Below are 24,592 nucleotides of genomic sequence, written 5' to 3'. Positions count from 1 at the left end.
GGATGTTGTCTGTTCTTTACCCGCTACGTGTTCCACACCACCAGTTTCGTTAACGTATTTTAAACAGACATTACACAAGCCAGGAAGTGAGCGCCTTACTCCTTTAATGATTTGTCAGGTGAAATGTATGAGTGAAGCTGAATACTGTGTGGTGAAAATGGAACGATTGACTGTGAAACTGGACAAACAGATTGCCAAAAAACTGGAGAAAATCCAGGCAAAGGAGAGGAAGCTGGAAAAGGAAAGAGAGACAAAAGCAAAGAAAGAGGAAATGGCCAGAGAAAAGAAGGAGCGCAAAGCCATGAAACCAGCGCCAGAGAGAAGAAGAACATGGTTCAACTTCTGGGGAATAGTTTTCTGAAGGCAATATTAATTCCTCCTGAGTAGCCTAAAGAAAATGATCCTTGTGTTTGAAGATTAAATGGGGCAGACTGAAAGGGATTGAGAAACATACTGAAAACACTCCACTTCAATAAGGGAGTGGAAGCATTGACTCTTTTTAATCTCAGACTCAATAACTTGACGGCAATAAAAGTCATTTTTATTCCCTCTACTACCAAGCCAATTGTTGTTTGTTATTTTGTTATTTAAGTTATTTTGAAGTATCTCACTTGTGTAAAGGAAAGAAGATGGTAGTTTATTGTATAACATTTAAACTACAAGGCCATCTCCAGTGTTAAGTGCATAGAGTGCAGGGTGATCTGTAGTTGTTTTTGATGCCATCCCGTCTCTAAAGTCAAGCAGCCCTGCCTGTGTAGTGGTTGGTAGTGTGAGGTTCCTTCCTGTGTCAGGTGGTCTGCAGCAGGCGTCTGCAGTGTGGCAGCAGCTCATGGTCGGGCAGGTGCAGGTTTAATTCCAGCGCCACCAACACAGGTCACTCAAATGCCAGCACCTCCCTCCTGCTCAGCCTCAAACGCTCCTCTAGCCTCTAGGACACATACAGTATGAGGGATAGCTTTTAATGAATTACATTTTATGAATGAAATGTGATGCTAAAGAGCACGCACAACTTAACCTGGAATAAAGAAGACGCGAGCAGAGATTCGCGGTGACAACCTGTTAAAAATGTACCTCTTCACTGAACAAATTAGTTCTGTGTGATGTAATGAAAGGTTCTCCTGGAGTTGATGCTTGTGTATATATTCGCAATGAAAACCAATAAAGCCCCAGCATAGGACAGCATTAAGTAAATTGTTGAACAAAAACAGCTCTATTGATGGTGCCCCTTAGATCCAGTCAGTAACAGAGAGCTAAAAACAGCCTAGTCCTGTCAGCTGTGTATCAAGACCACTTCAGGCGTTCAAGACCTGCCATTCACAGCCATGCACGCTAGACACCGCACTACACATATACCCTCTAGCAGCACTGGTAGACACCCCGCTACACATATACCCTCTAGCAGCACTGCTAGACACCCCGCTACACATATACCCTCTAGCAGCACTGCTAGACACCGCACTACACTAAGGTGACCATTTCTGAGACAAAATCCGGGGACATTATCAGTTCAGACACGTAAACACCTGCAAAACAGTGTAATGTTTTAATCTTTTTAAGCGAAAAACGGGGACTGTCCCCGGAAACCGGGGACGTCTGGTCACCTTACACTACACATATACCCTCTAGCAGCACTGCTAGACACCGCACTACACATACCCTCTAGCAGCACTGCTAGACACCGCACTACACATACCCTCTAACAGCACTGCTAGACACCACACTACACATACCCTCTAACAGCACTGCTAGACACCCCGCTACACAGATCCCCTCTAACAGCACTGCTAGACACCCCGCTACACAGATCCCCTCGCTCTAGCAGCACTTCTTAACACCCCGCTATACCTCTGGCAGCACTGCTGCCAAAAGGGACTCGATTGCACCAGCTATGGACCAGCGCAAAAGACAGGCTGCTCTTTACTTCCTGAGGAACATCTCTCTGGATGGCCAAGCGCCACAGGGTTTTAGGGAGGGATTTTTGGGTGCTGAGGTGGGGAGTGAGGGTGCCATGACGATACACAGTCAGTACAGCGGCATCACGACTGCAATAGTTCACAGTTCTGGAGCAGGGGACCAGACTTGGAGTGAAAGTGCACCAACAAGCCTGCCAGTAGATCAGGTGTCTATGGAGTCTGAAGCACAGGCTGCATCTGACATAAGCAGTCTTCTTCATCTTCATCCTCCGTCTGATGATGCTGTCATAGGGAGACTAACCCAACCACCTCAGAGAGAACTCTCTGACTCCCCCAAAAAGCAAACACATAGTTCCTCAGACAGCCAGGGCAACACCTCCCAGGAGTTACAGCGGACAAGGTAACCTTAAGACACATATCATACATAACTGATCATAGAATTCATGTAATTCATCACCAGAGTTGAGTCTTAATTAAAGGAATCTTTATCTTTTGCGTTTGTCGTCTGAATGACACCAATATGGAACTAACCAAAGCATCTTTCTCAGGCGCAGAATCTGGTTTGAGACCCTGCCGGACATTGAGGAGAATACTCCCCTGCGCAGGTAATTCAGGTGCTGCATTTCACACACATGAATGACTTACATCATATTTTGTATGCTTACCTTCAATCCACATGCTAGAACTTTAAATGCGGTGAGAAATGTAATATCAAGATAAACATGTCATTAAGGCAACTCTTTTTTTTGTTCAGATTTAATTCATCAAGCTCTCCTCGACCAATACGCGGTAAAAGGGTCCATTTTATAAAAAACCTGCGACAGCATGACACAAGTGATGGCAGGTACTTTGCACACATACACCATAGACACTCTAGGTATCAAAGTGAAGATGGTAGAATATGTGAACACTTACAGGGAGGTGTCACCAACCATCCACAGTGGAATACTGAGCTGTGATGGAAGAAGGATTTGTAATCTATGTCTTATACCATTGACAATAATGGACAATAATAGTAACATCTTGGTTGTAACCGATGTTTTACCATCACAGGATAATTCTGATAACTGTCAGACGAGCTCTTTGTCGGGTGTTTTCTCTCATACCTTACCGAGACTACAGCCATATTGGGTACGTTTTCTTTCATTATACAGTCTTCTTCTTGTAATGTATATCTTATGCCAATAAGAATAGGTGCGTGTAAAGAGACATACAGACATTATATTCAGTATATATTCAATTCAGTATATGTGCATATATTCAATTACTGACTTTAAAAGCAGACTTAAAACTAATTTCTTCAAGATAGCTTATAGACTGACTGACTGACTTTTATTTTTCTTATTTCTATATGAGATTATTGTAATTTTTACAACCTGTTTGTGAAGTGACCTTGGGTGTCATGAAAGGCGCTTTAAATAAAATGTATTCTTATTATTATATATGTGACATGTGATATCAGTCATTGTGTGCTGTGCAGGGATGTGACACCGGAGAGTGGACACCAGCAACCATCTGGAGCTATCGCCACGAGAGAGATGGTGATCGGCCTGGAAGGTGTCGAGCTTGGTACTAAAGGAAAGGTCAGTCTAAAGACCAGTTAATTTCTGTTAATTGTATAGTTAAAGCGACATTATGTTGGGTTTTTTGTACCATTTTAAGGTATGTTTTTAGGTATGTTTTTATATTAGGTTGTATTTGGGTGGTATATGGTCTTGTGAAGGATAGATAAACACGCTTGTTACATTTAGCTGCCCATGTTATTCACTATATAGTTCGGGTATCTGGTCAGAAACCCCGTGAAAATGTAACAGCGAAAACAATACAGAAACGCATCAGTTAGCAAGTTGGCTAGCGTTTCGTTATTTCCACTTAATATGTTGTTTGCTGAGTAAGTTTGTCATAAGTTAACTTGCTAGTTTCAGACGTAAACTTTGAAACCAAACAGCATCATCAGCAGACAAGTCCAGATTAGAGTCCTGGCTACTGAATGCTGAGTGCTTGTGTTTGATGTATCCCTCCAGACAGTTTCATACACCCAGCTGTTGTACCCCACTCATGCCCAGAGCAGACACTGTACCGTCAAGCAGCAGAGCTCCTCAGGGCCCGTCTACCCTCCTGCTCCCCGTGGTTTCCATGGTTTCCACCCAATCCAGAGCGGCAGCCCCCACTGTAAGGAGAAGACAGGTGAGGAGCTTACTCAGTACGGTCAGAATGACATGAGTACTCACTCACACAGGTGAGGAGCTTACTCAGTACGGTCAGAATGACATGAGTACTCACTCACACAGGTGAGGAGCTTACTCAGTACGGTCAGAATTACATGAGTACTCACTCACACAGGTGAGGAGCTTACTCAGTACGGTCAGAATGACATGGGTATTCATGAGAGAAGCATTACCTGGCCTCAGGAGTCTTACAAAGTCCTGTTAAGGGCAGGCTGATTTTAAGGGCATGGATTTGGGCATATTCTCCAGTGTTCTGGAATTCCCAGACAAGTGTTCTGGCATATTTTAGCATATTAGTCTTAAATGGAGACAAACATTCTATTTTCGAAATGTGTGTACGCCATTAACTGGATCCAAATAAACAATGGAAGCACATATGACTCTTATGCTCACCTTCAATGACCAGGAGCCTTCTGTTTATGTTGTGCTCATTCATTTAGCAGGAGCTGATAGTAGAAACTGCAGGAACTATGACCCAAACCTCTTGGATGATTCCCATTGGCCATGTGGCAAACACAAACGTGTGCTTGTCTTCAGTTCTTACATGGTATGTTGTCTGTTGTACAATGAGCCTAGACTGAAAAGGATGAAGGAAGCACAGCAATCCAACACTTCCAATCTGTCTTCCTCCCTCTTCCCTCAGACTACTGTCATAGAGTATACCAAGCCCAGTGATCTGAAGAGAGATATGAACAAGACTTTCAGGGAGAAGTTTCCAGACATTCGACTGACCCTCAGCAAAATCCGGAGGTGCTTTAATTTGCTTTAATGTTGTAAGAATGTTGACAACTGCCTTATTTCTGATCGGTCAGAATATTGTTTTCCTCTCTGCCTTCTAACATTCACAGTCTGAAGAAAGAGATCCGTAAGGTGGCTCAAGAGGACTGTGGATATGAGGAGCCTACAGTGGCCATGGCCTTCGTGTACTTTGAAAAGCTGGCCCTCAGAGGCAAGGTGGACAAGCAGAACCGCAAACTCTGTGCGGGTGCCTGCATCCTCCTGGCTGCCAAGATGGGTAGTGACCTCAAAAGGTTCGAGGTTAGACAGCTTCTCGATGTGAGTACCAATGTGATAGTGTGTGATTGTTGTAGTGGTCCCATAAAAATCCCTAATCTCGAATCCCAAAGAATTGAACCAACCATGATGGCAGTAGTGATAGTGGATTTAATTGAGCAGTAGTCTGAAGAGTCCTTGTCAAGACCATGGGAATTGAATAATTATAAGGAACAGTTATGTTTGTGTGGGTGAAATGCTAAATTGTAGGTAATTACATAACACATTTAATCCTTTAAGAGGGCTGTCAATTTGGATAGTCAAATTCAGCACTCACTTCAGGCATTTCGAGTCAGAGGTTCCTTTCAAGAGCATGGTAGAACATTCAAGAGCATGGCAGAACATTCAAGAGCATGGTAGAACATTCAAGAGCATGGTAGAACATTCAAGAGCATGGTAGAACACTCAAGAGCATGGCAGAACATTCAAGAGCATGGTAGAACATTCAAGAGCATGGTAGAACACTCAAGAGCATGGTAGAATATTCAAGAGCATGGTAGAACACTCAAGAGCATGGTAGAATATTCAAGAGCATGGTAGAACATTCAAGAGCATGGTAGAATATTCAAGAGCATGGTAGAACACTCAAGAGCATGGTAGAATATTCAAGAGCATGGTAGAACACTCAAGAGCATGGTAGAATATTCTAGCCTGACGATGTCATACTCATAATTCTAGTCAGAATATGAGTCTGAGACCGGACTATTGGGCTGTGATTATGGGGCGTGTTTCAACGAACCAGGAAAGAAAATTCCTCTTCGCTGAATCGGATACCTAGAACCAATCAGAGCAACGTAGTATTTCCATCTGATAGATTAAACTTTTACCTGATCCCGTAGGAAGGACGGCAAAAACATCTTTTCAATCGACAAATGACTTGATCGCGTTTCTCTGTTCCTCTTTCAAAATGAATGCGCTGTCATATCTGTTGATGTTACTTAATTAGCACTCAAGGCTAGAAGCTACCATTCGTTTGAATGTTTTTTTTTTCTACGCGTTAGCATAACCTATCAATAATGCTCTAGAGTGCTTCAGTTAAGACCCATAATCCTGGGCAACACTCGTTTTGCGTATACACAACTAACCGAGTCAATGTAGACATATAAAAGTCGTGTAGATAGCTTAGCTTAAATCATATAAAATATGTCCCACTAAGCTTCCGAGACGGCGCCATCTTTGTTCGATGTATACCGGTATTCTATCTAGATCTGTCCATCAACGTATAAAGCCCGCCCTTACAATTTGAATGGTCAGATCACTTTTCGGGGCCGTTTAAACCCTCCCAACTAACTCGACTCCAGACTGAATCTCCAGACCAAAAATTTTGTGGGCGGAGTTCAGGCTGGTATCCAGGCTAAGAATATTCAAGAGCATGGTAGAACATTCAAGAGCATGGTAGAACATTCAAGAGCATGGTAGAATATTCAAGAGCATGGTAGAACACTCAAGAGCATGGTAGAATATTCAAGAGAATGGTAGAATATTCAAGAGCATGGTAGAACATTCAAGAGCATGGTAGAATATTCAAGAGCATGGTAGAACATTCAAGAGCATGGTAGAAAACACAATCTAAGCAACCTCTCTCCGATTACTTACTCATCAAGATTTTAAGTTATTGAAATGTGCATGTTTTTTATGTTTGTGTGTGTTTATAACGCTGAGTATCCCTCATACTGTATGTGCCCTAGAGGCTAGAGGAGCGTTTGAGGCTGAGCAGGAGGGAGTTGCTGGCATTTGAGTTTCCTGTGCTGGTGGCACTGGAATTTAACCTGCACCTGCCCGACCATGAGCTGCTGCCACACTGCAGACGCCTGCTGCAGACCACCTGACACAGGAAGGAACCTCACACTACCAACCACTACACAGGCAGGGTTGCTTGACTTTAGAGACGGGATGGCATCAGAAACAAATAAAGACCACCCGGCAGTCTATGGACATTAAAAGTGTTTTATCTTCTCAATGGGTGAGCATAGAATGTTGATGTTAGGTGCATGTCCATTGTATTAATAATGGAAATGAATGGAATGGAAATGAGCCCTAGTGACTAGTGACTGTTTACGGCAGAGATAGTGACACACACACACACACACACACACTCTGAATTTGATCTCTACATTTTACCCTTCCAGGGTAGTGATACACACAGTGAAGCACACTAACCCGGAGAAGTGAGCTGCTTTTGAGCGCCCGGGGAGCAGTGACTGGGGTTAGGTGCCTTGCTCAAGGGCACCTCAGCCGTGGATGTGGGCATGGGCTAGCTAGGGTATCCCGTCTGACAAATCGGCTTAACAGTAGGCACTGACCATATCAGGCTATATAAGAACCACGTAGGCTATGAATTTATCACCAAATTGGTTCATTTTACACTACTATGTTGTAAGAGCACCGTGCCACAGAATTTGACCTGTGGGCCTATAGATGTTAAGGTTTCTCGACCTTTGGGAACACACTTCGTTATACAAACCTAAGATGAATCATCTGAAGAGGGGGCAGAAAATGAGATGAGTCCGTGAATAATTTTTCAACAAAATGACAGCAGAGACTGAGGACTGACTGCATCTGTGTTCAATAGTAATAAACATTTCTCATATAAAGTGTTTACAAATTCAATAATTTATAAGGCACATAGAGTGAAATACATACATTCAGACAACATTCATATAACATAAATATTCCACGGCGATAGATGGTTGTGTTTGATGGTGCGATTACTCTCAATTCAAATCTTTGGTGCACTAACTCTGTCTGTATACATATCTGTGCATATCTCCATACACAGAGAGAGAAAGAGCTACATAAAAGTGTGGGGCTACACATACGGCTTTCATAATGCCTTAGTAAATAATAAGAAACTAATGAAACTAGGTAAACAAAGACTAGAGTAAATAAAATTGACAAATAGCAGTTATAGTCCTCCTAACACCTAGCACCTATCGTCCGCGACAAGGTGAATTCTGAAATGCACTGAAGCTCATGGATATGGAATCGGACTAGAGAAGTGCACATTTAGAAATTATTTAAATAAGTTGCGGAGCATAAGTTGCACGCAAAGGTGTTCTGTAACTTCTTTCCCCGAAAAAAATTAAAGAAATGTCTCAAGACACTGCCTTTGACTGTAAAATCATGGGGAAAAGAGATGTTTGGTGCTTTGATCTTCTTGTCAGCAGCAGGTGTCGAGCAGCTGGTGTTTAGGTGATGCACTTCAGAAGTCACGCCTTTTCAGAGAACACTGACAGAGCCTCTCCGCCGAGGCTGCAGAGGATGCTGGGAAGAAGGCATTGGTGTATAGAGTGACACACATGTATTGGTGTATGTGCCTGTCTTACATGGATCTTTGAAATCTTTTTTTAATCCAAAGCATTATTCACAGACACCTCCAAACATGCACATTATGTTTATTTTGTCACTCGTGAAGGCACAACTCTGCCTTCAATTTCAAATCTTAAACAGATGACCAATAACGTTTTTGACCAAATCAGTGTTTTCAGTGGCCATTTGGGCTTAAAATAATTAAATAAAAAGAGTTGTGAGCTCACCAGCAGAGAGTTTGGGTGTTAACCTCAATTTGAAACACAAGGGGAGAAAGTCCCGTCGTCAGCACCTGCAAGGAGGGTTCAGACCATATGGAAAATAAGTAAGCATGCTAAGCAATGACTGATTTTCAAGTTGTATGAGGAATAACCTATACCTTGTGTCAAGGACATAACCTATACCTTGTGGCAAGGACGTAACCTATACCTTGTGTCAAGGACATAACCTATACCTTGTGTCAAGGACATAACCTATACCTTGTGTCAAGGACGTAACCTATACCTTGTGTCAAGGACGTAACCTATACCCCTTGTCAAGGACGTAACCTATACCTTGTGTCAAGGACGTAACCTATACCCCTTGTCAAGGACGTAACCTATACCCCTTGTCAAGGACGTAACCTATACCTTGTGTCAAGGACATAACCTATACCTTGTGTCAAGGACATAACCTATACCTTGGCCAGGAAGACCCAAGCTCCACAGTGTTCCAGGGGTAAGGCACTCCTCAGTTTAACGGTGGCCAGCAGGAGGAAGAATCCCAGCAAGGCACTATTGGCAGGGGATAATGAACAATAATGATAATAATAATCACTTTTAAATACTGACAGTGTGGGGGAATTTTTTATATGGTGTGGTGATGAGTCATACATTAGGTTTAAGCACCTGGAAAGACCTAAATCACTAACTGGAATGCTAACTCACCTTGCACAGCACCCACTGTGGAACTCGTAGGACATAAGAAAGGGGAAGTCCAAAGCACCAAAAAGGTCACCTAGAAGTACATCGGTGGGTGTTTAAAGCAAAAATACTATGAGAAATACTCAATGTAACTTTATCAAGCATTGCATGAAACTAGTTCTAGCTTTTATACTGGTCCGTACAGTTGCTTGCAAAAGTATTCAACTCCCCTGAAAGTCATCACCATTTTCAGTTTAACAAAAGAAATGTACACATATTCTCCCAATCAGTATTGTCATTGTGAACTTGTACGCTGTAGTACATTTCTGGAGACTAAATAAGTTATTAGCTAAAATATTCAACTAAAGTATTGATATATACATTAATACTCTACTACACATGGGGGAACAGAACGTTATGGGATCATGGGGGATTTACCTGTAGGATGTGCAGCAAAGGATAACAGCAGCACACTGGGGAACACCAATTTAAAATATCGAACCGTATCAGTCAGTGCTCACTTAAAAACAACCTAGTACATTTACAAAATATCAAACTTTATTATATGGCAACGACAGTACGAGCATTCTGATTGGCTAATGTGTAGTCATGCCAGCCGCGCATTGACGTTCTAGCCGGTCTGCGGTCTGATAAGTATTCTTATTGCACACCCCATCAATCTTAAAAATGAGTGATACCATGTACCAAGTACTAAACATTACATCCTTAAAAATTAGCGATATATCAACAGCCCTGAGCATGTATTGATAGAATCAGGACTCCTATTATGAAATTATCTGAGAACAGGAAGCCAGTTGAATGTCGTGGTAACATGACAGTTGACAGAATTTGCGAACATTTTGATATCGGGTAATACTTTATAGGACTTCAGAAGCAGCGAAAATGTGTTATTGAAAGTGATGATGAAGACTTGACTACTATAGTTTAAAAACCTTGCATTTAACTGTAAATTAAAGCCATTTAAGCTGAGCCCTGTTGACCGTTTTCTATTGATCATTGTAACTTGAAGTTAGCAAGTCATTTTTTGCTAGGCAACACCTGAAACACAGACTGTGTCGTGAGAAGACTTGAGAGCTGAACAAAACGACATGTTTTCTATTTACAATTACCGTTTATTTTCAAAATGAAAAGAGCTTAAATGCCATATAATAAACAACTTACTAACCTCGACCGTTCGATCATGCAGGTATATCAGACTTCGGCCCCGCAGCATCAACCTTGCTATCGCTCGGTCGATACCTTACGGCCTCTGTCTGATATTTACCTGCATGACCTCACTCTCGGCCAGTAAGTAGTTAGTATCAGTCAGTGCTCACTTAAAAACAACCTAGCACATTTACAGAAGAATGGGCAACAATACAAAAAAAAACACAATAAACAAAACAAGGCTGGGGGACAGATTACACTTTTAAGCTATTTTTAAAACATATCTTGAACTACAATCACTTACCTAAACACATAGTTGATGTACTGTTGTTCCAGGTCACTGGAATGTAAATATAAATTCAATAAAACTTCTTATTAGACATTTCAGAGAAATTGAGAGAGTGTGTTTCGTGACAAGAGAAGCAACGTTCCAGTAAAGAGCTATAAGAAAAGTTACTTTTGGATTTACCCTCCATTTTGATTAAGACAGACTCAGTCAGCTCACTTTAGACAACCCTGTGTTGAAATTGAACAGGTACCTTAGGTGGCTGGTTTTCTTCCGGAATACTCGGTAAGCCCCTGGCCACAAAAATCAATCAAGTGTTTACTTATTGAAGCAAACTAAAATTAGGCAGCCAAGTTTGACATAAACACAATATATTAACACATTGGCACACAAACTAAATGCCAATTGTTTATGAGTTAATTTGCAATGTGAAAGAGACTTACCAACACAGAAAACGTGAACAAAAGCCCAAACATATCCACCAGGATCAAACTGAGAAGAAAAGGAAACACATTTCACCTAGCAATTAGCTTTACCAACATAATGTCCATGCACATGTATAGTACAGGCTGCAGAAGGATGTTTATCCCCACCTTGTGGATACACATGATACTGCCACAACAAACAAACACGTTCAGGCATGCTATTAAGTGGCTGAAGTCCAAAAGATTGTGTGTGGGTGTGTGTCTGTATTTTTACTGACCTGCGGATCATGGATGGGGAGGTTGATCGCAGATGCAAGCAACAGATTAACACTGAAATAAAAGCAAACAATTCAGTTTAGTAACAGTAATTGTCTCACACAACGCTAAGATTGAGACATCAGAAATAGGCAACCAAAAAAAAAAATCCTCCCTTTTATTTTTTTTTAGGTCCTCCACAATTGTTTGTTTACTGATTAAATGGTCAGATCATTTAAATTGAAAATCAAGTAAAGCTGAAAATACCTGAACATTTTCATCCAAGACATTCTCTATGAAAAAAATACAAATCAGAGACACAGAAGTCAAGAATGTTACAAGGTCAATCATGTCATAAAATCCTGGATATCATAAAAGTTCCCCTCTTTTCACTCTTCCTTCACTTCCTCCTTGTTCACTCCTGCTAGCATAATCAATGGGGAGTGATTGGAGCAAACATCCTGCTAGGGATTGCTTCACTTATGACGGTCTTATCTATGCCTGCCTTGTTGGCAGGAAGATAAGATTACGCAACGGCACTGTGTACCGCCGATAATTGCATGGCTCTTCAAGCAACTCATTGAACGTGATTTGAAAGCCTAATCAAAGCTTTTGAGAGCAGAGTGAAAGCGCTCATGTATTACAAAAACAAGTGTGAATAATCTTTAATGATACCGCCATCGTGTTTGTTTGTTTTTTCGCCAAACCAGTGCAGGTAGCTCAAACTCAGAAATAACTTTTTCTGAAACTGCTTTAAATGCCTACTTCATCTTGAGTCTTGTGATTAAATACACATAGCTCTGTTGTCTTAGGACTTAGGTGAAAAGACATCAGCATGCCGACATTAAAGTATGCTACAGTACTTATATACTGCATAGATGTACATTTATCTTCATTCATTTACATCCACAGCTAAACAAACCTCTCTCTGAGTCACTCTCAGAATACAGAATGAGACGACTTCAGATGCATTGTGGAGTGTGAAGAAGAATGGTATGGGCTGCACACAGATAGAAACACAGCATTTAAGACAGACTTCACTGAATCACATTACGTTAAAACAATGCATTAGGGATGTTCTGCTGTAAATGCCACAACATGTTATTACCAGGCGAGCGAGGGCTCTGGAGCCGGCATAGATGTTTCCCACAAACAGCAGGGAACCAGGGAGCCACGCCAAAGCTGCTGCCCTATGGACATGGGGGACTTACTGTTTGATGTCATGTCTGACAACAGATAGCCATAAACGTTTTCCCTTTGTCATGCAAACCTATGTTCTGCTCTAACACAGGAAACTGTTTGAATGCAAGGTGGCATAATATACACCCTGGCCACATGATGGTCCCGTACCACACTGACAAGAGCTTAGATAAACTCTGACAACTGGAAGTTATGATGCTTTGGTGGGTTACCTGGGGAAACTGCTGATTTCTACCCATCCTAGTTTTCCAGAAACTAAGAGCAGAAGAGCCCCAATAAAGGTCTGCCACCTAAACTGACACACGCACAACGCAGAGAGAAAGAGAGGAGAGCGGTTGATATTCTGATGAGAAGGTCGGCGACATACAGAATGACACAAAGTTAGCATTAAATGTTACTCACCCCTGAAATAAGGTTGGATATGTGAATTTCAAAACAGACAAGACATACTGCAAGACAAGCAACAACGTTAGCTATTCATAGACAAAACGGCGCATGTTAATAAGGGCTGGAATGAATGCCACGGAAAATGTTTCCGTTGATTTGCAATTAAGCACACTAGCCTAACTGTTAGCTGTACAGCTGTGTAACGTTAACCGTAGGAACATGAAACAAGGAAGTCCTCGCACTCTGCACAGCAAAACAGGAAATCCTGAAGTAACTGAACTAACAGTCACATTGCTTACAGAACAGGCAAAAACTAGCAGACTTGGCATAAGTAGTGCCAAAGTCACTGTTTGTTAAAACAGTATCAAGTTGCAAGATTAAGTTAACGATGACAAGAGCTGTGTTAATATATTAATTCAGCTAATGCTAACACTATATGGATAGTTATTGTAACGTTACCTTATTTATGAAATATGACACCACAAAAAACGAGCAGAATATTGAACCAAGAGCGACTCTTGATAGATTCATCTGTTACACGCCTCCCTGAAACATTCGATTTAATGATGAAATAGTCAATCATGGTGGAGAATCTCATCCATGTAATGCTCACAGAGATACCTGATAATGTTTTTGAATTGTAAGAAACCCTCTGCTATGACGGGCATGACACGTTGCCAGCTATTTCACCCAATGGACGAGTTTGCGTGTTTGAGGAAACGGTTCTTCCTTAAAGGTGTAGTAACAAATGTAGCCTACACATGTTAAAAGTCTGCGTCTATGTGCTACAAGACACAAATTCATATTTTATTCTTCGTTGAAGGATTCAGGGAGTTTATTTGGTCTGAGTAAACTCAGCGAGCGCATACTCTGCAGTGTATCAAGAGACGTCTGATTTTATACAGTACTACTGTATGTGAGCTGTAGGATGACTTCTCAAATTGTTGTTCTGCTGTGTCCAACTGCAGAAGTCTCTCAAGCAAATACAGGTCCATGGTGCTGAGGGGGTATTCAGTTTTGGGGAGAAGCTATACTGACCGGGGGCTGTTGCAGTATCTTTGCTTCACCCTTCTGCCTAATGACACCCCAAAGATTGCCCGCAGAAGCTGGTGCAGGGCAAGTTCACCCAGCGTCTGTCTCAAGCCCAATTTATGGTTGTCCGCTTTTGCAGTCACGGAGACACAGAGAGCCCTGTCCGTCGATGCAAACCCCCTCCGAGCACCTTTCCGTGGCCTGAGGTGCACCTACCAAATTTTGTAACTATCCGTCTCCGTCAATCCATCAATACCTGCTGTTTACCTTGTGGGTAGTAGTATGCCAACATTAGATAGCTGGTTCAGACACCTCACAAATCCCCTCAGACGTATTTTTCAGTTACAATAAGGGCGTTTTTACATTTGCACAGTCTATTTCTCTGTAACTTTTAAAAAAATCTAAGCAAAAAACTGTTAAACAAAAACCTTTTTGTACAAATACGACCATGTATGGAGTGAAGTCCGTCATCTTTTTTTAAAAAAATGCTTTACAATACCCACAACGGTTGGAGAACCATAAATAGAAACAAGTCGGTCGAGACAACTAGGGACCACGCATTAACAGAGTCGTAGAAGTATATTTCAGCCTTTAAAGGGTGTGTTTGTAGAAGGGCTTCTGGGTGAGGACATCCATCTGTGGACACCCATCTTCCAAAAAGGCCCTTGGCAGGAGCAGAGCTGATGGCTCATTGCAGAGGGGTTGAGGACCTGTATGGTAGTGGGCCCTCAAAACATGTGTTTTTCTGAAAATGAATGGGTCGTTTAAGCAATATAGCACTAATGGGAGTGGGGTAGGTAAGGGATAATCCCACGGGTGGTGTTCGGCCGTAGCCATTGAGGCCGCCAGGCCGAGTGGCGTAGGCAACAACACCCGTGGGATTATCCCTTACCTACCCCACTCCCACGAGTGCTATATTGCTTTTATAAAACAATTCTACAGTCAACAAATTAACATTTCAACACGAAGTTATTGATTAAACATGGTTTATTTCGCCATTGTTTCTCCGCAACAAAAAAATAGTTCCATTGTCAACGTCTTGGTTTGGAATTTTAAAAACTTTGAATTAACGGTTATCATCAATGCGAATGTTTCATCGCGGAGTGATTTATTTTTAGCTGTGAAAGGTCCCGTAACTGTAGGTATGTTGAAGAATAACCTATAGCATGGAACGTCTCTCGTCCAATAAGAAACAGCTAAATTACGCGCTAGAACCCAATTGTTTTATAAACCCATTTATATCTCCTCCTGCAATCATGCTAAAGAAGGAACTACGACCAAATATTACCTCACAGGTGTAGTCATCATCATAATAATAATAATAATTCATTTTATTTTTTATCATGTATTAAAGGTGTACTGCTGTATGTTTCTGCACAACCAGTGACTATATCATCAAATGGTGATAGCCTATAGTGAAACAAGCAGCTATTTTAAAGGATGAAGAATATGAAGTGGAAAGCGACATTGAGCCACAACACCTGGGCGTGACTGTCATGTGTGCTGCTCTTATGGTATGTTAGAGTGGTCAGTCCCATCGACTGTATACAGATACAGTCCCCTGTATATCCTCTACGTAGTGTATACTTTTTTTTTTAGACTTCTTGGACTGTTAGACCATTGCACTGTTGTATTGTTTTGCACTGTTGTATTGTTTTGTGTTGTGATGTATATGTTGTGTAATATATGTGTAAGCTCACGGAGAGCCACTGTACCAAGACAAATTCCTTGTTTGTGCAAATAACTTGGCCAATAAAACCTGATTCTGATTCTGTACAGTGTATCAGTCCCTCATTCCATAGCAGTAGGTGGCGGTACTAACATAGTTTGTTTCAAAATCACCGATAATGTCATAGATTGACTTGTTCAGTCCTCGCCTTTCTTCACGTTATTACGACTTCAGCCACTGGAGTAAGCAACTCGCTCGACCGTATCGGTGGTATTTTAATATCGTTTATACTGTTTTTAACAGTGACGTTGACATATATTTATATTATATCACGTGTCGTGATTGATTTGTCATTTTTGTTCTATTTAGGGAACTACTCTGACCTTTATTATACCTAACGTTACCTATTTTCAGCTAACGAAAGGCCTTAGCACTTGTTTTTGCTAGCAGTACAAGCAAATCAACGTTATCAGCAAACGAATTGACGCTTCCGTGTGCCAAATAGACGTCGAACTTTCTATAACTTGATAACCTGAAAGTACCTCAAACAACCTGTCACTGCAAATATGGATCAAGTTGAAGTCCCGTTCAAAGAAGTAAAGGTAAGCATCTAAATGGTGCTTAGATACTAGCCAACATTAACTGTTCGACTGTTAGCATAGCCTGCAAGCTAACAAGATGTGATTCCTATCAGGCTTGTTAGGTAAAGTTAGTTATTAACTCGCCTTCTCCTTGCGTCAAGCTGTTTGGCCAATTAGGTACTAGGCAACTAACCATAGACAGCTCACGACACCATAAGTCGTTGAATGTTCAATTTAGTTAGATTTGTTTAAACTCCCAAGTTGTCAGCCATTTAATGTTAACATTGTTGTGGCTGGCTCTGGCCGTCCCGTCAGTTTGCTAGCTTACCGCATCACTTGACTTGTCATCTTGCTACGAGTAGCCTTAATATTGTAAGATTGAGCCTATTAGGTAGTTACTTATTTAGCTAGCAAGCAAGCGATTTATTTAGCGCCCGACCTTAGTTTATTTATATTTGTGACCATTTTAATGCAAGGCAGCTCTTCCGTTTGCGATCGCTATTCGACAGGCTACTGTTGTTGACACACGTTTCTCCTATGTCATGTAGAGTCCCTGGGGGGCTGCGAGGCCAGTTCACACCCCATGCTCCCTGGCTGACGTAATGAGTGAACAACTGGCCAAGCAACTGGATGAGGAAGGCAATGCCATCCCAACTTGTTCAGAGTGAGTCACCACCAGTTTTGTATGGGTCAAATTCTCACGGTCCCATTTTAGCCACCAGAAGCCAATGAGGAACTTGCCCAGCACGAAGAAATGTTTACAGGCTTGATTTGGTAAATAAATAAATAATAATAATTGGTTTCCATATTGACAATATTATTAATTCCTTACAATTAGACAACATTAAAAGTGTGCACTGTATTTACACACTCAGATCAAGGATGAAAATGAATTATTTCTTCCACCAGCCTTCCACCACCCCTCTCCATTTTCTGGAGACAACTTCTTGTATGATGCAGATCACTTTCTTGTGGCATTTGGAGGCTTTGTGTTCCTTGATAACTTCCATTTAAAAATGTTGATACCCACAAGAAAGTTGTTTGTCTTGCCACTGGACGAAGCGTGTTGCTGACAGTGGGAGCAGAAAACTGACGGACTAGCAAAAACCAGCTAGTCACGTAATACCCCACCGTCGGCCCTCCTCCATTTCTCATAACTTTGTAAATGAATGAGCGATTGATTGAGAAGGGAGCTCCCTCCTTTGATTTGATTGGTAGAGAGGCAGGAGGAGACATAGCTCACTTTTACCTGACATGTAGTAAGTAACACACTATTTTGTTAGGCTGCCTGACAATTCAGGTGACCTTTTCACGGAACGATTAAATCACGCCAATTATGTTTGTTAAGTGCACCCTTTGTTTACCTGCCACCATGGCAGGTAAGTTGATCAAATCCACCCGTCACTTCACAAATGTACCCACATGTAGCAGGAACAAATTCCAATCTCAGACACACACATACACACACTCAAGATGACTGTGTTAATTGCATTTTTGTATCTGTTAATCTATCAAGCTGATGTTCAGTATCAAAGGTCAGAGGATTGCTATATATATATATATATATATATATATATATTCTCAGCATATGTTGTTTCATCAGGGTGGATGTGGAACTGGTGACTTCTCCAGAGGCAGAGACAGACAGTGACCTGATGCTGGCCCAGATGCTGCAGATGGAGTTTGACAGGGAGTTTGACTCACAGCTGCGCAGAGAGGAGAAGAAGTTCAATGGAGACAGCAAAGGTGATATAGCACTAAAGATAATTATACGTTTCAGCCCAGAAACAGCGTTTCCCTGTTCTTGAAACAGTGATAGCCTAGAGATATAAAAAATAAACCATGGCCGTGCTACATTTTTTGTTCCACAATCCAAGTGCATGATTGCAGCTTAGTCACAACTCAAACCTCTTGTCATGTCACTGTCACCAACATGTGAGCGTAAATGTTTTGTTGAATGGTAACTGTCACTGCTTGATCTTCAGAGATGGTATCAAAAAGTATGCGCCGTCGTGTTTTTGAAAGCAAGCACAACGTGTGTAATTTCTTTCCTCCTCTGTGTCCACAGTGTCCATCTCCTTTGAGAACTACCGCATGGTTCACCCCTATGAGGACAGCAACAGCTCTGAGGAGGAGGTTGATTGGCAGGACACCCGAAACGACCCCTACCGAGCTGGTATAATCTCTTACCTCCCTCACCTCAAACTGCATCTTCAGTATTCAGTAGTTTTGACGCTTGTTAGGTTAAGCATTTATCCCTTTTATATTCTTCCCTGAAGACAAACCAACCATCACCCCAAAAAAGGGCTTCACTGGCAAGGGCAAGAACATCACCACTAAACATGACGAGGTGGTTTGTGGGAGGAAGAACACAGCACGCATGGATAACGTGAGATTTTCTGTTTTCTAATGTCCTCTAACGTGTGCCTGTGTTGAATGCTCCTTTGTTAGACAGGTTCATGTATGTATGAGATTAAGTGCAATATGCTGCCTGACTCTCAGGACTTTGCTGTGCTCATTGAATGCTGTATGTATGCATATGTGTATATTCATATTTGAATGCTGTATGTATGCATATGTACGTAATCATATTTGTTCACTTTTCTTCAGTTTGCCCCAGAGGTGCAGGTGGGCGATGGGATGGGCATGGACCTGAAGCTCTCCAACCAGGTGTACAACGCTCTGAAGCAGCACTGCTACAGCGAGCAGCGCCGCAGTGCCCGGCTGCATGAGAAGAAGGAGCACTCCACGGCTGTGAGTACCTGCTGCTGATTCCCCAGAGAACTGGGACTTTATTGTGATGTCAAATATCAGCTTAAGGCCACTGTTGTTGTTGTTGTTGTTGTTGTTGTTGTCCACTGGGGCTTCAGTGTTGTTGTTGTTGTTGTTTTTTGTGTGTTGCTGGGGTGTTGCATGTATTTCCTCACCTCTTTGTTTTTAGTCAGCATTGCCTATCGATAAGGATAAAGATCTTAGTATTCCATCCAGTTTACTAACACAAATATCAATCAGCATAGATGAAGTATAATTAAGCAATAAGCCCCAAGAGGCCGTGCTTTGCGCTGATTTTAGAACAGGTAAGGGAGTTGTCAGGCACGACGCGAAGCGGAGTGCCGTTAAACCCCCTTACCTGTTCTAAAATCAGCGCAAAGCACGGACTCGCGGGGCTTATTGCTTTTCTAAACCTGTTACTACACATAATTGATATGGTTTCATAAATAAAGACAATTCAATTTAAGAAACAATAGTTTAATGATAAACCGTCATTCTTCCGCCACTAAAAATTATAGTTCCTAAATAAATCGTTGCCACGCAACCCTTGAAGCAACGCAACAGCCAGATGGAACACTGGGTATGAAATGCGCTATATGAATGCCTTGCCATTCGCTGCGCAGTAATATGGAATGTAATCAGGTCAAATTGTAAGGTAATGCTGGATTTTACAACAGCTTTTAGCCAATCACAATCAAGGATTTGAACAATCAGGTTTAGAATGTCATATTCCACATTTGTAATCAATCTGTAATGCTCTGGTTTTCAGGAGCAAGCAGTGGACCCCAAGACTAGGCTGCTGATGTACAAGATGGTGAACGCGGGGATCCTGGAAACTATTAATGGCTGCATCAGCACAGGGAAGGAGTCTGTGGTGTTCCATGCCAATGGGGGCAGGTGAGAATGTTTTTCGATTATTTCCCCTGATACAATCATCGTATAATGTCTACATGCGTCAATATATTATTCTGAGCCGTGGTATAATTAATGATCATCAAAGCTCTCGCCCTGCTAAATAACTGTAAGCATGTTCGTTCAAGCCTTAAAACTTCTATAACACCTGAAAAATAGCATTAATAACTAATGACTAATGAAATGATTCTTATAAAAAATAAAATGTGTTTGTTTTGTTATGGTTTGCCCTCAGCATGGAGGAGAAAGCCGTTCCAGACGAATGCGTGCTCAAGGTCTTCAAGACCACATTGAATGAATTCAAGAACCGGGACAAGTACATCAAGGATGACTACCGCTTCAAGGACCGTTTCAGCAAGCTTAACCCCCGCAAGGTCATTCGTCTCTGGGCAGAGAAGGAGATGCACAACCTGGCTAGGTGCGTTCATCTGCTGTCTGTATATATGTACAATTGAAAATAGCAATGCAGTTGAATGGCTAATAGAAACAATTGGAACATATCGCACTGTCCTAGTTTTGAAACATTTTAAAGGTGGTGAATTAATCATTAGTCATGTGAGAGCTCCTCTTGGTAGGGACATTCTTCAATTGTGCTTCAACTTCAAATCCCAAACTGAGCCTCATCACAGTTACCATCTTTGCCAGAGAAACCAGTAGCATCTGCCATATTTATTGAGATGGAAACCAGTATCATCTGCCATATTTATTAAGATGGAAACCAGTAGCATCTGCCATATTTATTAAGATGGATACCAGTAGCATCTACCATAGTATTCAGATAGAAACCATTAGCATCTACCATAGTATTCAGATAGAAACCAGTAGCATCTGCCATAGTATTAAGAAGGAAACCAGTAGCATCTACCATAGTATTCCAGTAGCATCACCCATAGTATGAAGATGGAAACCAGTAGCATCAAGCATAGTAGTAAGATGGAAACCAGTAGCATCTACCATATTGTTAAGATGGAAACCAGTAGCATGCCATAGTATTAAGGCTTAATTGTTCATATATGTGTTGCTTCTCATAGAATGAAGAAGGCGGGCATCCTGTGCCCAGAGGTGGTGATCCTGAAGAAGCACATCCTGGTGCTGTCTTTCATTGGTCAGGACCATGTGCCCGCCCCCAAGCTGAAGGATGCCATGTTGAACAGTGAGGACATGAAGCAGGCCTACTACCAAGTGCTGGATGTGAGTGGCTTGTGGCAGACCGCTGTTCTAGTAACACTGCACGCTCGAATTAAAATTGTGTACCTAAGTTTAGAGCTTTAATTAGGTTAGCAGGAATCTGTCCCATGGGCAAATACAGTGGAACAGCTATTTTTTGTTGTCGTTGTTGTTGCCTGTTAGAGGATACATACAGTTTTACCGTAGTATATATAACACTACTGACACATTTAAAACTACTCAGACAAATCCTGTTTCACATTTTCTGTATTACTACAAGAATAGCTTTGTGCTTTGCGTTCCTAAGTATTGATTTATCATAGGTGTCCTTCTGTGTTTTTCTGATGTTTTTAGATGATGCAACAGTTGTATAAGGAGTGCAACCTTGTCCATGCTGATCTGAGTGAATACAACATACTGTGGCATGATGGGAAGGTGAGTCAGTGCTATTAGCCAGCTGCTTCTCCCTCCTCTTGTTGTTGCTAGTTACTGAAGAGGAAATCAGGGACGCAGCCTTTGTCAATTACGCCCCAAAGCTATGGAACATACTGCCTTTAGACATCAGGGAAGCCAGCTTGCTAAACATTTTTAAAAGAAAACAAAAAAACGTACCTCTTTACCTTAGCCTTTAACTAGCTACGACTTTGCACTATATAGATATTTATACTTTTAATTGAATTATATTTATTTTTTATTTAATGGGTTTTACTTTGATCTTCATCTAATATAATGTGATATTAAGGGATAAGATGAAATCTATCTCTGCAAAGTTTTATTTTCTATCTTATGTTATTCATTTTATGTATTCCTCCAGTTGGCCGGTTTGTCTGTTTACCAGTCTGTCTGTTTGATCTGAATGTATCATGTTTTGTAGGTGTGGATGATTGATGTGAGCCAGTCTGTGGAGCCTACACATCCCCATGGACTTGAGTTCCTGTTTCGTGACTGCAGGAATATTTCTACTGTAAGGCATTCAATCTAAACTTGTCCTCTCTTCAGACCATGTTTCACTTTTTAAACTGTAGGAACCTAATGTTGTTGCATGAAACACATGTTTGAATTCGTCAGGAACATTTTGAAGGAGTGCTGGGTTCTATCAGTTTGAAGTGCATGTTTTTCTCACGGTGTCTCCTGTCTTGTGATGTAGTTCTTTGGCAAGGCCGGTGTGGCAGACGCCATGGATGTGTACGAGCTCTTCAACGCTGTGTCTGGGCTACAGATTATTGGAGACAACGAGGCAGACTTTTTGGCTCAGGTCAGAATGACACCGTTGTTTATTGGGATTTGTGTGGGATGTTTTTCCTGTGATTGTTAGATACTGTAGGTACAAGCAGGTCAAAACATAAACAGTCGAAAACGAAGCAGCATAATATTTGTGGTCGTGTAAATGTAAGAAAAGGTTTCGAAGAGTAACAGGGCTTGGACCCTGAAAAGTCTGTAACCAGTCTATAGCCCCAGTCTATAGAAAAATACTGTACTCTCCCTTCTATGCTACTATTAAAACATTGTATAGAAGAAAAGTCTTCTGGTCAGTTCCCCAACAGTGACCCCAAAGAGTATATTGTCCTGGGCTTATGCTTCTTCATTGCCCATAGATTGAAGCCATGGAGAAGATGAATGAGGACCATGTGCAAAAGCGCAGCAAGAAGACTTTCCCGACCAGCGACGATGGGCCGCCTCTGTTAGAGAGCGACAACGAGGACATCTAGCAACAAGACAACTTTGGTGCTGAATGACACAGTGATACCCTGTTGTCACTTATCATGTTGAGGTGCTGGATACGTCAGTAAGCAGTACAGCTGTGAGGGGCTGTCAACAATTCCTGCCACTCTGCTGTTGCTGCTACTGCTGTTGTTTTCGTTGTTGGGTGGTATGGAAATGTCAGAAAGACCGCAAACATACAAAAAATGTACACACATCAGTCTCGGACATAATTATGTTATAATTGTGCACTTGTATGTAACAAGCCAGTGTTGGCGCATAACTCTGATTGGGTGAAGTCAATATGACTGCTTTTTGGTTTGAGCTTAAAAATGAATTAAAAAGGCAAAACATGTAGTTGTTAGTTGTCGTCATAGTGTCCTCCTTGTGAATTAAATGTTTTATCGGGTGGTCTGGCTACTGTTGAGTGCGGCTTTTGCCTGTAAGCATTTAATATGCAATGTCCTGTACAGCCTAGTTGAAGCATAGATTCCAGAATGGAATACTCATCCAGGTAAGCCTTCCTTTCTGCCTCAAAGTGGTACGTGAGAATAACAATTCCAAAGGCGTTTGCTAATGGAAGGCTGAGGGCTTGCTTCGCATGTGTGGTCCCTGTGAACCTGTTTACTCTGTGTGATGAAAATAAATTCATACATTTTTGAATTGCATATAATCACGTATTCCCTTCTTTAAAAATTGAATGTTTTTTTTTTGCTTTTGTCTTACCTCTGTCTGATGGTGCTTTGTTTGGGACTTCTCACGTGTCTGTTTCAGCATGCATGTAACTGAATCAGGCTAGCCAGCCATGTAAGGTTGTATTTTATTTCCTATACTTTAAGAATGCAGTGTAGAAGGGGTGTTGAGTGTTTGATACTAATAGCTCCTCAACTAGTAAATTAAAACTGCTGAAATGAATCCCTGTTGTGCGTCTAATGTTTTTGCATATACATTTGAACTACACTCCTCATAGATTTTCATGGGATAGTCAGATCTGGCTGATATCTGGCTATTTTATGGTAGATCTGGTGACCAAAGTTACTGGCCAATTATGACATGTTATGTTTTCAGTTTATTCTTGGTGATGTAAGTATGGACTCCTGGGGATCAAATCCTTCTCATTCTAAAGGCAAATAGGTGTGGCAGATGGGAGGAGAGTTGCAGCACATAACACAAAAAGAAGCAGGTAACATAAGCTCGATATTGATGGTCATAGGCAAGATCTCCATGGTAACCGCAAACTGATCTGGTTAATCTGTGTTTTCTCTTGGGGCGAGAAAGCTGACAAAATTCCCAGGTAGCCATAGGAAAACACTCTTTGTGTAGGTGCAATAGTGACCTTGGGTGGCCTGTGTTTGTCATAGTTTGGTTGTCAGACATGTTTCATAAGGATTCTAGTTTTCATAGCCAAGGTCTTGACAACATATTAAGTCAATTTAGCAGATTTATACCAAGCTACAAGACAAGACTTAAATTCAGACCTACAGTTTCTTCATATTTTCTATTTTGCCAAAACACAGTGGCCTGTGTTAGTCATAGGTTGGCAGACAATGGTGCCACCAACCTGTCATGTTTCGTGAACATTTACAGATTTATACAAAGCTACAAGACTCAGAGACTGTTTTGTCAGAACACA

At 41.5% G+C, this 24,592-nt stretch overlaps 2 protein-coding genes across 2 annotated transcripts; one reads left to right on the top strand and one right to left on the bottom strand.

The window, feature by feature from the left end:
- Window positions 1-7,984: 7,984 nt before the first annotated feature.
- On the bottom strand, window positions 7,985-13,656 carry tmem241 (transmembrane protein 241; the record flags this gene model as incomplete). The annotated part of the gene is made up of 15 exons (XM_080855288.1): window positions 7,985-8,458; window positions 8,731-8,795; window positions 9,183-9,276; window positions 9,430-9,499; window positions 9,844-9,878; window positions 10,877-10,912; window positions 11,112-11,151; window positions 11,302-11,350; window positions 11,562-11,613; window positions 11,806-11,831; window positions 12,461-12,538; window positions 12,647-12,728; window positions 12,951-13,028; window positions 13,141-13,187; window positions 13,585-13,656. The coding sequence occupies 15 exons, from the start codon at window positions 13,654-13,656 to the stop codon at window positions 8,404-8,406; spliced, it is 879 nt and encodes a 292-aa protein (XP_080711414.1). The 3' UTR covers window positions 7,985-8,403.
- A 2,411-nt stretch (window positions 13,657-16,067) lies between these two features.
- Window positions 16,068-23,832, top strand: riok3 (RIO kinase 3 (yeast)). The gene is made up of 13 exons (XM_080855280.1): window positions 16,068-16,428; window positions 16,956-17,071; window positions 18,011-18,153; window positions 18,476-18,583; window positions 18,687-18,796; window positions 19,018-19,161; window positions 19,949-20,076; window positions 20,327-20,509; window positions 21,123-21,282; window positions 21,613-21,693; window positions 22,133-22,222; window positions 22,406-22,513; window positions 22,854-23,832. Exons 1-13 carry the CDS (start codon window positions 16,393-16,395, stop codon window positions 22,965-22,967), a joined length of 1,521 nt encoding a protein of 506 aa, XP_080711406.1. The 5' UTR covers window positions 16,068-16,392; the 3' UTR covers window positions 22,968-23,832.
- Window positions 23,833-24,592: the final 760 nt, after the last annotated feature.

This window comes from Sprattus sprattus, assembly GCF_963457725.1.
Source record: "Sprattus sprattus genome assembly, chromosome: 17".
NCBI lineage: Eukaryota > Metazoa > Chordata > Actinopteri > Clupeiformes > Clupeidae > Sprattus > Sprattus sprattus.
Note: the sequence above shows the minus strand (reverse complement) of the source record. Positions and strands in the feature narration are given on the sequence as shown.